General features: G+C 41.5%; 1 protein-coding gene across 1 annotated transcript in view; it reads right to left on the bottom strand.

Annotated features, from left to right (window-relative positions):
- Nucleotides 1-2,689: 2,689 nt before the first annotated feature.
- The window catches only part of ntd5 (ntl-dependent gene 5), a 24,229-nt gene continuing 12,195 nt past the window's right edge, over nucleotides 2,690-14,723 (bottom strand). The window contains exons 4-8 of the mRNA XM_080426510.1: nucleotides 14,238-14,370; nucleotides 11,112-11,188; nucleotides 8,854-9,036; nucleotides 7,829-8,026; nucleotides 2,690-5,276 (exon numbers count right to left, since the gene is read on the bottom strand). Coding sequence (XP_080282636.1) covers nucleotides 5,197-5,276; nucleotides 7,829-8,026; nucleotides 8,854-9,036; nucleotides 11,112-11,188; nucleotides 14,238-14,370 — 671 coding nt within the window. The 3' untranslated portion in view covers nucleotides 2,690-5,196. The remainder of the gene's footprint in view (nucleotides 5,277-7,828; nucleotides 8,027-8,853; nucleotides 9,037-11,111; nucleotides 11,189-14,237; nucleotides 14,371-14,723) is intronic.

The following is a 14,723-nucleotide window of genomic DNA, read 5'->3' on the forward strand; positions in this document are numbered from 1 at the left end:
ACAATAACTACTTTCAACTGCAAGAGGATCTGCAACGGACACAGGCTACACCGGTGGTTCTCAACCTGTGGGTCGGGTTCCCCAGGGGGGTCCCCACATGATTTTTTTTTGGGGGGGGGGGTCCCCAGATGACAATGAAGTGACAATTTAAGGACTTATAAGACCTTTTTAATTACTCAAAAAATAAATTAAAAAATAATAAAAGAAAGACCATTACTGCATCAAAGGTAACCAACAAACTGTACTGTACTACTCAAACATTGGCCAAATTGTCAAATAATATAAGGAAACATTTTGAAAATAGCCGATCTACAAGCTTGTGCAAAAGCAGCATTTAGTTTTTTATGCACCACGTATCTGGAACAAACGCCCAGAAAACTGCAGGTCTGCTGCCACTCTTATTTCTTTTAAAACACAACTAAAGACCTTTCTGTTTGCTGCTGCCTTTGATTGAGTTATTGTCTCCGCCAGGCCGAAAGGCATGGCGAGAGAGTATGTTTTCGCCCCTGTCCGTCCGTCCGTCCGTCCGTCCGTGTGTCCGTCCGTCCGTCCTGTCTGTGTGTTACCACCAAATCTCCGGCACCGTAGGCCCGGTCGCTGCGAAACTGTGCACACACACTCCCTGGATGCCAATTCAGAACCTCTGCCTAAAATTTTTCACATGGGCCTGTTATAGCGCCACCAGGAGGCCGATTTGTGCAAACCCATTTTTTCCCATTACTCCTACAGTTTTTAACCAAACCTCATGCAAATCGGTACACAGTATCTCTATAGTCATGTGATCAACCCTGATCTGTCCGATTTCCCATATTCCATCCTCATTGGCTAAGGTTACCATCCAAAGTTTGCAGGATTGGTCCGTTTTGAACAAACTGCCTCAAATCATGAACGCAGCTTGCCATTTGCATAAAATTGCACACGCACATTCCCACTAGGCCGAGGAAGAAATGGCACTTAAAACTTTTCACATCAGCCTCATGGTGGCGCTATAACAGGCCGATTTGCATTTTTAACTATAACTGCACCGATCTGCGTGAAACTTTGCACGCCTACTCCCTAGAGGCCAAGGAAAAACATCTGCACTGCATTTTTCACATCTGCTTTTTACAGCGCCACCAGGAGGCCGACTTATGTCAAATACATTTTTGGATATTAATCCTTCAGATTTTATCCAAACATCACACAAATCGGTACACAGTATCTCTATAGTCATGTGATCAAGACGCATCTGTCCGATATTTCATATTCCATCCTGATTGACTAAGGTTGACTTCCAAAGTTTGCAGGATTGGTCCGTTTTGAACAAAATGTATGAAATCATGAACGCGGCGTGCGATTTCCGTGAAAATTTGCACGCACATTCCCACTAGGCCGAGGAAGAAATGCCACCCTTTTCACATTGGCCTATTATAGCGCCACCAGGAGGCCACAATAACTTACCTGACCTGGCGGAGACCTGTGCTCCGAGGAGCACTTTTTCTAGTTTTTTTATTATTTTATTTTATTCCTTTTTTCCCTCTTTCTTCTCCTCTGCACTGTAACCGTATCTATATATTTTTTACTTCTTTTGTTTTATGCCATCCTAATGTCATTTTATTATTTCATTATTGTGCTCCTTTGCTTGACGTTTTGTGTAAAGCACATTGAATCGCCTTGTTGTTGAAATGTGCTATACAAATAAAATTGCCTTGCCTTAAAAGATCTGCTATTTTCACGATATTTAAATTATCTGTGTGGAACCGAGTGGGGGGGCCCCAGTTCAAATATGATTCTTTTGGGGGGGTTACGGCCTGAAAAGGTTGAGAACCACTGGGCTGCTACACAGCATGCCAACAACATTTCAACATACCAGGTATCTCAACAGAATCTTTAGAGCTTCCAATGCTGTTTTGTGTTTGCTTTTTGCATGCGACTGTAAAGTCCTATAGAAGAATCTATTCACCTGTTTCCTAGGCTGTGTGTTTTCCACTTCCTGTCGATTTGATCCAATGAAATCCAATGAAACTGGTCAGATGACCAATGATATCCAATGAAATCGACAGGAAGTGGAAAACACACAGCCTAGGAAACAGGTGAATAGGATAAACACGCACCTAAAAGGTATGATGGTTTCTTTCTTGTGACATTTACAAAGTGAATGTTTTAGGCCAGTGGTTTTCACCCGGTGGTCCGGGGACCACCAGTGGTCCTTGGAGGGAGTACCAGGGGGTCCCCAGTTAAATTAGTTAACATAGCGTCACAATCATTTTGCCGCGCTATGAGCTTGTAGATCAGCTATTTTTGAAAAATCGGGAAAACGTGTGCAAAATCTTTGAATATATATATATTTTTAACCGAACAATACTCAAATCTTTGCTTCTGGGGGGGGTCCCTGAAACAAAACATTTAGAGATGGGGGTCTGCGGCCAAATACATATCATTTTGGAGGTATTGGGGGGAGAAAAAAGTTTGAGAACTACTGATCTAAGCCTTTTGACAAGAAACGCAAACTTAATAACAGCGACATTTCATACAAAGGCTCTGGCTTAGGGCCCCCCTGAGCCGTTGGGCCCAGTATGGCTCCGTGCGGTAATCCACCCCCCGAGTACATGCACTGTATATCGTGTTTCATAACAACAACAATTAAAATGGACAATAAATGCTGCAAACTGGAACTTAGAGTTTCAATAGTTTTATTTCCAATCGGCCTCATCAGTAGAACTTACAAGCTTGGAGGCTTGATGCGTCAGGTGAACATACAGTACCAGCAAAAGAAAATACAGTACACAGCAGTGGTGGTAAGTAACTAATTACATTTACTCAAGTACTGTACTTAAGTACAATTTTGAGGTACTTTTTACTTTAGTTGAGTATTTCCAAGTTTCAATACTTTTACTTCTACTCCGCTACATCTCAGAGGCAAATATTGTACTTTTACTCCACTACAATTATTTGAAAACTTTAGTTACTAGTTACTTTGTAGATTTGAATTATTATTACACAACATACATTAACCACTTCAGTCCTAATTTAAACTTTGGCTATTTGAAAATAGACGATCTACAAGCTCACAACATGTCGCGCTTGTAGATCTGCTATTTTCAAAAGATTTGAATACATTTTATACACATGATACCTTGTGAAACGGGACATTCTGCATAATGAGTAGTTTTAATTTTGGCACTTTAAGTATATTTTGATGCCAATAACTTTTGTACTTTTACCCAAGTCAATTTTGATTACCGGACTTTTACTTGTAACAGAGTATTTCTACATTGCAGTATTGGTACTTTTACTTAAGTAAAAAAATGTAGTACTTTTTCCACCACTGGTACACAGTAAAAATCATGAGTGTTCATTTATGTACAAATGTGTACAAATGGACCCAAGGGTCCATTTTTACACTCTCAGACACTCGGTTTTACAGTGTAGGCAGGCAAAAAAAAACAAATAACACAGTGAAGACAACGCAAAGATCGCAGTGAGAGATCACAGAGTCATAGTGAGCTACATGGACAGTAGGCAAATATCATTACTGGTATAGCAGGTACAACGTGTATTTACCACATAACGTTTTATTTCTCTTATATAGGGAGAGGCTCCAGCTTGGAGAGGGAACAACGATATACCGGAGTTTGTTTTCCACAATCAGTTTTAGCTAAGAATCCAGAGGGAATGCACAGCAACATCCAGAAGGTTAAAGGAGGTGTAAGTGATATGTTATTGTTAAAAAAAATACGTTAAAAGGTCAAAGCTATGTTTTCCTATAGCAATCATTGTACATTTGGTACAGTTTGTTCCGTAACAGGGGTCCTCCCCGTCTCTCCCCAGCTCTTTAAGGAAACAGAAAATACATTTTCAAGGCGAGAAATCAATTTGATCCGATCAGGAGAGAGAACTCCACAAAGAACATTCATCAGCTTCAATTTGATAGTGTTCCAGTTGCAATTTTGTCTGCTCGTTCTCCCCATCACTTCCAAATTCACTTGTCTATACTGTATCCTGTACGGCTTCACCCCTGCGACATACTAGCTTGCATCATGTCCAGGGGGTGTACTTGTACATCATGGCTGGGGGATGTACATCAAGCCACCTCACGCTATAGGAGATATGATCCTGCCCTATGGGCCACATGGCTCGTCAAGGCTTACTTACTGTATGGCCTTTCTCTCCTGATTGGATAAAATCGGTATCCCGACCTAAAAAAACGATTTTCTGTTTACTAAACAGCTGGAGAGACGGGGGGAGACCACTGTTACTGAACAAACACTCTGGAGTATATTAATGATTACTATGAGAATATAGTGCTATTTAACACATATTTTAACAAAGAAAAGATCACATTTAAATTTGAGTCTGAGAGTTGGAACCGGAACTGAGTCTATTTGTACACTGTCGGAGTGACATTAGAACTAGGGATTTCACAGTGCAGGTAGTGTGAGGGAGTGTCACTTAAATCCTATATATACTTCTTTGACCCAGGGTTCTATTATGGGGCCCCTTCCTTCTTTTAACTCGATACACACCAAATCTCTTTGCTGTAAATAGCCAATCTATAAGCTCACATCGTGTCGCGTTGCGATCTTGTAGATCGGCTATTTGCATTGAATGCTCTCCCATTATAACATGCCCAAACCAGAATAGCGTTTGTGTGGTTAAAGAGAAGTCGGGTGTGAATGGGTGTGTTGGTAGCTCGTGACACAGAAAGGAGTTTGAAGCCATTCTCACAGGGGGTCCGCGCACCAAGAACATTCGAGCACATTTGGGCCTAGGCTTTATGGAGAAAGTATACAGTTTGGATCCCGGGCCAAACGGGTTCAGAACCACTGGCTGTTTCATTCCAGCCCCGAGCTCAGGCGCGTCGATTTATGTGCGCGGCCGCGGGGGCTCAACTCGACCCCCACTAGCCATTGATGTGGGGGGCTGATCATTTCGGGTGGGGGCTTAAGCCCCGAAGCCCCCGCGGTATCGGCGTCTATGCCCGAGCTCATTGAGTGTTTGGGGGGGGGGGGGGGGCTGATGGTTTGTGAAGACTTGATAGAGTTGGGTTGGAATATTGGGGGATCAACCGGGGGCATGGAGGTCAGACGAGTGGCAGAGAGTGACTGTGTGTGTGTGTGTGTGTGTGTGTGTGTGTGTGTGTGTGCGTGCGTGCGTGCGTACGTGCGTGCGTGTGTGCGTGCGTGCGTGCGTGCGTGCGTGATTGTGGAGGACGGTTTATATCTCTCCCAGCTGACACTCCTCGATCTCTGAGACCAGCCTGTGGGGGAAGAGCTTGTACTGCAACCAGGTGGGCTCTGTGAGGTCACACAACACAAGGAGAGGAGGAGTTAGAGAGGAAGAGGAAGAGGAAAAGGATACGGCGCGCACGACCGTGTCGCACGGCGTCGAAAATAGCTGACCTACAAGCTTATACAACCAGTAGGTCGGCTATTTTGACACGCGATACCGTCGTGCGGCGGAGCATAAATTGGACTTATTGAGAAAAACCTTTCAATTGGAAAATGTAATTGTAACACCCAAATCTGACACACATCTCACAACATAAAGGAAACAGAATCATTGTCATGTCATTATAGGCTGAAAATTGTCAAAAATTGTCTAAAATGTCCTCCAATTTCCCAACAGCTTCCAAAATAAAGAGCTTGTAGATTGGCTATTCATCGTACAGCTGAATAGTGCTTAAAGGGATATTTCACTTTCAAAAAAACTTTGGGTCATTTTATTGTCTACTCAGGCTTTTGAGTAAAAGCCTGAGTAGACAATAAAATGACCCAAAGTTTTTTTGAGAGTGAAATATCCCTTTAAAGATGCCAATTTTTGTCACTGTGCCATGCCAATAAAGCATGTGCCTGCTTGTTTTGTCCTGTGTTTTGTTTATATTTAGAATGAATGAATGTCTTTTGACCTAAACGTGTCCCTTCTTGACCTACAACTACATCCTTTGGAAAAAAGAAAAAACACAGGAAAATGCACTCCTGTTCGTCTGTCAGAGTTCAGGCAGATTGGACTCGACTCAAATAAGAGAATGGTCGCTTCACACTCGTACTTAAAACGTTTTTTGGGGGGAAATGTTTTGAAACTTTTTGAATTTCTTTTAAACTTTTGGTTTAAAATGACATGCTCAAAATAGCAACACCAGGTTGAAAGTGGTTAACCCATTTAGACCATTTATATCTGTGTCGTTTTCAGATTTCTTTGGGCTATTAAAAAATAGCAGATATACAAGCTCATAGCGTGGCACAGAGTGCCGCGCTATGAGCTTGTAGATCTGCTATGTCTTTTTAAATCGTGAAAGTTTGAGCAAACATTTCTAACTCAAATCTTTGCTTCTGGGGATTCTACAAAATGTCTTCTAAATCAGAAAAACGTATGTTTCTATATCAGTGGTGCTTAAAACCTTTTTCTTGTGAAGGACCCCCAAAATTATATGTATTTGGCCGCGGACCCCCATCTCAAAATATTTAGTTCCAGGGACCCCCAGAAGTAAAGATTTGAGTTACAAATGTTCGCTTAAAGTTTTAAAAAAATAATCAAAGATTTGCCCAAATTTTCATGGTTTTTCAAAAATAGCAGATCTACAAGCTCGAGCTTGTATATCTGCTATTTTTTAGTAGCTAAAAGTATAAAATATGGATAAAGTGGTTACACAGATGCGTTCCCGGTCTTAATGGGTTAAAATAAAAACGTTTCAGGAATCATTGTGTAAGGCAGAGTGTCACTGTGTTTTTGGACGGTGGACATGTGATTGGAATTGAAACATTGTGGTTGGAATGAAAGCTGACAGGGGACCAGAGGGCCATGACAGCAGTGGCTATAAGTACATTTACTCAAATACGTACTTAAATACAATTTTGAGGTAAGTTTGCTTTACTTGAGTACGTCTATTTTTCAATACTTCTATTCCACTACATCTCAGAGACAAATGATTTACTTTTTGCTACACTACAATTATTTGACAGCTTTAGTTACTAGTTACTGGTAGATTTAGCCCTATTTGAAAACTGCAGATCTACAAGCTAACAATGTATTGGGATGCATTGTGAGCTTGTAGATTGGTTATTAAAATGTTTTAATTTTAATTATAATCAGTGCATTTATTCAGGACTGTAAGTATATTTTGATGCAGTAAGTGTATTTTGGAAACATGGAAACATGCTTCAGATTTTTTGCGATTTTATCCATTTCGGCACTTTTAATGGTGTTACTGTGTGCTTTTAAGTGTTAAAAGTAAAAGTATTCTATTCTGTTCCATGCTATATATTTTGATGCCAATATCTTTGTACTTTATTCAAGTACAACAAGTCAAATTTTGAATACAGGCCTTTTACTTGTAACAGAGGATTTATTTGATTGTGGTTTGCTACTTTTACTTAAAGGCATAGTATGTAACTTTGCTCTGTGTTTACATAACAAAACAATTAAAAAAACAATACCAATCTTTTCCCTCTGTAGCAGCAGTTATCAGCCACTGGAGTAGAGTGGTGGTGTTTACCTGCAGAAACTCGCTGTGTTATGTTGTTCCCACTGTTTGTTTAGGTAGACGGGGATGTGTTTGCGCTGTATCAGTCTATCATACCAACAGAGCAGTCGTTATCCATTTGGTAGAACCAAAAACATCCCTGTCTACCAAAACAAACAGTGGAAACACCATGATACAGCGAGAGAGCAGCGTGTTTCTGTAGGTAAACACCACCACACTACTCCACTGGCTGAAAACTGTTGGTATATAGAGGGAAATGATTGCTACGTAAACACAAGGCAATTTGACATACTATGCCTTTAAGTACAACAGTTGAATACTTTTTCCCACCACGGGGTGCGAGCCAGCGGGGCCCATGGGACTCACCGAGGTAGCACGCTGGGGGCTGCAGCTTGCCGTCGAAGCAGCTCTGGCTGGCCGTGTAGCTGCACTGCTTGCGGGGGTGTTTACAGTAAAATGTCACGTTCTCCCCGTGAGGAATCATGGCGTCCGTGATGTCAAAGGGCCACCGCTTCAGCCCGCCAATCAGCACGCGACTCCGCTCGGCAGGGATCACACAGCGGGCTGTAAACAAAAGAGCAGGGGGTTTTTTTTATATGGAGTGGGGGGGGGGGGGTTTAACTACATGAACCCTATTCTAGGGGGAAACATTTTGCCAAAAATAGCAGATCAACAAGCTATTGTCAGCGAAGGTACAGTCATAACTAGGGTTTATATTTCATATCGACAAACATTAGACTTATAAACATACTAGTCAATCTTCTTTGTGTACCAGCAATAATTTTGGTGGGACAGGAAATACATTTACAACAATTCTTTCTAACTATCACTTGCAGTGGTGGAAAAAGTACCAAAATTCTTTACTTAAGTAAAAGTACCAATAATGCAATATAGAAATACTCTGTTACAAGTAAAAGTCCAGAATTCAAAAGTACAAAAGTATTAGCATCAAAATATACTTAAAGTACCAAAAGTAAAAGTACTAAAATGTTTGAAAATAGCAGATCTACAAGCTCACAACGCATCGCGATGCGACACGTTGTGAGCTTGTAGATCGGCTATTTTCAAATAGCCTAGGTATAAAATAGGGCTGAAGTGGTTAATGTATGTTTCATAATATAATAATTTATATCTGAAAAGTAACTAACTAAAGTTTTCAAATATTTGCCTCTGAGATGTAGTGGAGTAGAAGTAAAAGTACTGAAAATTGTAAATACTCCAGTAAAGTAAAAAAAATACCTCACAACTGTACATAAGTACAGTACTTGAGTAAATATACTTAGTTACTTTACACCACTGCAGGCAGCTAGCCCATCTTATCTCATTATGATCTTTAATCTAATCATTATGCATGACTTTGTCCTGAAATATCCCAGCATCCTCTCTGTCACCTCTGCAGTAGGGAGGGTCGGCGCTCCAGCTGCCGTTGGACAGACACGTGACCTTCTGCGGGCCGTCCAGCAGGAAGTTCTTCTTGCAGAGGTAGTGGATGTCAAAGTCCACCTCGTACTCGATCTTCTGCACCGCCACCACGTAGCCCTGCTCCACCGCACGGGGAGGCACGCAGTACACCTCTGATGGTAGAGAGACACAGGGAGAGAGAGGGAAAGAGAGAGAGAGAGACACACAGAGAGACAGACAGACAAAATGGAGAGAGAAAAGAGAATAATTAAATAATAATCAGTGGTGAAAAGTACATTTACTCAAGTACTGTAGGCCTACTAAAGTACAATTTGTAGGTATTTCTTACTTTACTGGAGTATATTTCAAAGGCAAATATTGTACTTTTACTACACTATAATTATTTGAAAAGTTTATTTACTAGTTACTTTGTAGATTGTAATTATTATTACAAAACATACAGCAACCACTTCAGCCCTATTACACATTTCGGCCATTTGAAAATAGCAAGCTACTCACATTGTGAGCTTGTAGATCTGCTAGCCTATTTTCAAAAGAAACTTGTAAAAGAGTACATTTTTTGTACTTTTACTCAAGTCAATATTGAATTCCTTACTATAGCTTGTAATTCTACATTGCAGTATTGATACTTTTACTTAAGTAAAAAATGTGAGTACATTTTCCACCACCATAAGATGAAACGGCTCTGCTTTTTATTGGTTGAGACGCAGTGCTGTGCATATAGATATAGCAGCACTTTGTTTAACAACCTGTCATCACCGCTAAAACCAATGTCTCTCTGTCTGTCAGCATGTGTTTTGTCTATACTGTAGTAACATGGCCAGCCCCTCGTTTGGTTACAAGATGTTCGATTCATTAAGGATGCTTTGTACCTTGCTTGTTGTTTCTCTTGTCACAGCCCCAAAAGCTGTCTGACTTTGACAGAAGCTCGAGAGTCAAAGAGGGAAAAAGTAAAGGGAGACCTTGGAAGTGGTGCAACTGGTGAATGTGTGTTTACTCAGCTGTTAGCAATGATTAGAATAATACAGACAGACAGACAGCTGTGAGGAATGGCATCACATGTCCTGGTTAGAACTTGTGTAATCTCTCAAGAAAACAGCAGAGGGCGCTGTTTTTCATTCTTATTTGGTTCTGGGTTCCCAGATTGGAACTTGTGTGGAGTTTGCATGTTCTTCCCCATGTTCACTTTTCTCCCATCCCAAGACATGCATGTTAGGGACATTATACTCCTGCCAGTGCCCTTGAGCAAGGCACCAAGCTAATGGAGCTGGAGCTTGTTCCTTTAATCACGATGTGTGTGAGGTGTGAGCTTATAGACCTGCAACAGGCTTTGCCAAAAAAATTTTTGCCATGCCTTTGAAAAAACATGAAAAATCCTGAACATTTCTGAAAGTGTAAATGTTTCTATAAAGAAATAGGTCATCTATGATGACATGCCCAAAATATGTCCGGCAGATTTAAAGTGGTTAAATGCAGAGGAGGATATATATCACGATGAGGACCAATAAGGTACAGTATAAGTATAACCTAACTAAACTAATCCTTTATTCTCGGCTTACTGCAGCAATCATTTTAACCATGCCATGCAATACCAGTGTCAGCCAGGGGATGGCAGAAAAAGACTGCAAAACATACTCAGTATGCTCGTGTGGGTTTGTGTGGGTAGTTGTCTGTTTGTCACTCTCTCACCTCCCCCCCACTCCCCCCCACTCCCCACCAATCTCTTCCTCTCTCTCTCTCTCTCTCTCTCTCTCTCTCTCTCTCTCTCTCTCTCTCAAACAATCATGCACACGGGAATATGAGAACATAAGATAGAGTGTGAACATGTAGGATACGACGATATCCTCCTCCACAAAATGCACTCAAATACATGCACACACGTGTGTGTGTGTGTGTGTGTGTGTGTGTGTGTGTGTGTGTGTGTGTGTGTGTGTGTGTGTGTGTGTGTGTGTGTGTGTGTGTGTGTGTGTGTGCACATTCAGAAGGCCTCAATCCATCCACCCACACACAAACCATTCTATCTGGCTCCTGTGTCTTCTGACGAATAACCTTGAAAGAAGATTGCACACATGACAGACACACACACACGTGTGACACACACACACACACACACACACACACACACACACACACACACACACACACACACACACACACACACACACACACACACACACACACACACACACACACACACACAGTTAACATGAGATATATTAACACTTACTCTGACAGATGGGGTGAGGGTACTGCCAGGTTTGGTTATCTTGACAGAAGTTCTCACTGCTTCCTACTATGTCTGCTCTGTAGAGAGAAAGACCCAGAACCAGAGAGAGAGAGAGAGAGGAGAGGAATGAGTGTGTGAATGAAAGAGAAGAGGAGAGGAGAGGAGAGGAGAGGAGAGGAGAGGAGAGGAGAGGGACAAGGAGGAGATAGAGGGAGAGAGTTGAGATAGACACAGACAGACAGACAGACAGATAGATACAAACAGAGCATAAGACACACTTAACTTTTCCATTCAGCCATTTTTTTCCATTTAGTCATTGTACGCAGATACTTTGGCAATATCGTTTATGAAAGATTCATATCAATGAAGCGTTTTCAATTACATTGATAGCACGACAGACCAAGATAGATACTAGCTAGCTAGAGACATAAAGATAGAAAGAGACAGAGGTTAATCACTGATGGATGCAAATCTATTGGATGGATGGATGGATGAATGGATGAATGGATGGATGGATGGATAGATGGATGGATGGATGGATGGATGGATGGATGGATGGATGGATAGATGGATGGACAGATGGACAGACCTTTTAAAAATGTCTCCTCTGTAAATGTGACATTTGCTGATGATGACATATATCATTGTGTTAATATTCTATGCTCTGTTGATGTATTGAATACATAGGACCCCAATGAACATTTGTGTTATCCTTTCAGCCCAAGTATGTTCCATATCTACAGTAGCCTACGTGTGCTGTTTTTAGTTTTTTTGTGTCTATTGTGGGGTTGACAGACAGACAGACAGACAGCTACAAAGCATAATAATAAAGTCGGTGGCATGTCATGTACGGCCACTGATGTTTGAGGAGGTTTATTTTCGACGGCGAAGTGTTGACGAGACACTTCCTTCCATCTCACTCTTTTTCAAGCTGCGTGATTATATATTTTAGTGCGCTGCACAATTCTGGCTGACACATGCAATCCCTCTTTCTCTCACATCTCTCTCTCTCTCTCTCTCTCTCTCTCTCTCTCTCTCTCTCTCTCTCTCTCTCTCTCTCTCTCTCTCTCTCATCTCTCACTCTCTCTTCTTCCATTAGATGAGTCACGTTGTAACACGTTGGGAGTGTTGGTGACCTAGTTAGCTTCACCGGAGATGTCCTCAGCTGGAGAGCTCAACCCGCCCCCATACCCGCCCCCTCCCCCCTCTCCCCCCCCCCCCCAGCAACACCCCCTCCTATCGCTCCTCCATCTCATCACCCCCACATGCAGCAACCCTCATCCACCAGCGTTCTGCTAGAAACCCCCTCCCACACACACACACACACACACACACACACACACACACACACACACACACACACACACACACACACACACACACACACACACACACACACACACACACACACACACACACACAGTGGTGTAAAGTAACTAACTACATTTACTTAAGTACTGTACTTAAGTACAATTTTGAGGTATTTTACGTACTTTACTTGAGTATTTCCAATTTCCAATACTTTTACCTCTACTACTCCACTACATCTCAGAGGCAAATGTTGTGCTTTTACTCCACTACAATTATTTGAAAACTTGAGTTACTAGTTACTTTTCAGATATAAATTATGATATTATGAAACATACATTAACCACTTCAGCCCTATTTTATACATAGGCTATTTGAAAATAGCTCACGTTGTGAGCTTGTAGATCGGCTATTTTCAAACATTTAGTACTTTTACTTTTGGTACTTTAAGTACATTTTGATGCCAATACTTTTGTACTTTTACTCAAGTACATTGTGAATTCTGGACTTTTACTTGTAACAGAGTAATTCTATATTACAGTATTGGTACTTTTACTTAAGTAAAGAATTTGAGTACTTTTTCCACCACTGCGCGCACACACACACACACACACACACACACACACACACACACACACACACACACACACACACACACACACACACACACACACAAGTGAACTGGATAATTGTCAGGGCTCCTCAGCATGGCTGAAACCGAACATATAGCTGATCTACAAGCTCACAGCGTGATACTCGTCATGAGCTTGCCTCAGGTTGAAGGACTGTTTTTTGAATCTCTTAAATAAAATGTTAGCTCAGGGGTCGATACAGTTTTATTGTTACCTAATAATAATAATAATAATAATAGCTCAGATTTATATTGCAATTTTCTAAGTACCCAAAGTCGCTGTCACATAAAACATTACCTACCAGTAAGCTTGTCGATTTTTCAGAGAAGATATTTAATGTAGAGCGAAAAAACAGAGAAGTCACTACAGCAGTGTTGATTTTGACAGCAAATTTTGATATAGTTTTAGCCATAGTCTTTTGAATAAAATTCCATTTAGTTTTAGTCATATTTTAGTCATTACATTACATTACATTACAGTCATTTAGCAGACGCTTTTATCCAAAGCGACTTACAATAAGTGCATTCAACATAGGTAGGGAACGAAAACTACTAATCACCAGAAGTCTTAAGTGCATTTTCTGCTAAAACAAGCAACCAAGAGTATACCTAGCGCTAAGGTAAAAGTGCAACATATCAGCTACCTATTTCTTTAAACAGATGAGACAAAATAGCAAAATCAAATGAGCAGGAGCTAAAACAAATAAGTGTATCGACTAAACAAGATCCAATAAAACAATACAATAATAAAACAAGCGTTCGTACAACTAGTCAACAACAAGTAGGCCAGACAGAGAGGAAGGGTAGTGTTTCCTGAAGAGGTGGGTTTTCAGCCTGCGGCGAAAGATGGGCAGTGAGTCATCTGAAATGTTTTAGTTTTTGTCTAGTTTTAGTCACCTAAATATCAAAAGATTATGGTCGACTAAATCTACAGTTGATGTAGTCGACTATAATGTATTTTGGCGGTGCCTTGATGGCATCGTAATGGCTGATTTTACACTTGGTTGCATGCTGAAAATAGCCGATCTACAAGCTCACAACGCGTCGCAGCGCGACACGTTGTGAGCTTGTAGATCTGCTATTTTCAGAAAAAAAAGGTAGTTGACGAACATTTTTCGTCGACGAAATCAACACTGGTATGGAGCCCTGAGGGACTCCGCTCAACAACGTGAAGTGTGGTCTCTCACCCGGACAGACAGCTGTAGCGGATGGACGTTCCCACAGTGGCACTACCCTGGACACTGAAGACACTGAGGACCTTATCAGGCAGGGGACAAGCTGGGGGCGAGGACGGTGTGGGACTGGGACTGGGCTGGACTCCTGAGAGACAGAGAGGAGGAACAGAAGAGAGGAGAGGAGAGGAGAGGAGAGGAGAGAGACCATCATTTTCAGATACAAAGCAACATAATGTCTGTCAATACCCGGACAATGGCAAACGTGTCCGCCCGGCCACACCAGTTCTACAGGTGACTCATCTAACCTCGTAGAACCACCTGATTCGGATGCTATCAATGCATTGAATGGCGAGTAGGTCACCTCTTATTAGACCTTTGAATGGGCGAAATAGGCGACATACTGACCTACTCGCGATTTATCAGACCACTCATTGGGTGTTATCAAGACATACTGACCTACCAACGGAGATGACTTAAATAGTTCAGTTTCGGTTTTGG

The sequence above is a fragment of the Gymnoscopelus braueri genome (genome assembly GCF_963280865.1).
Source record: "Gymnoscopelus braueri genome assembly, chromosome: 4".
In the NCBI taxonomy this organism is placed as follows: domain Eukaryota; kingdom Metazoa; phylum Chordata; class Actinopteri; order Myctophiformes; family Myctophidae; genus Gymnoscopelus; species Gymnoscopelus braueri.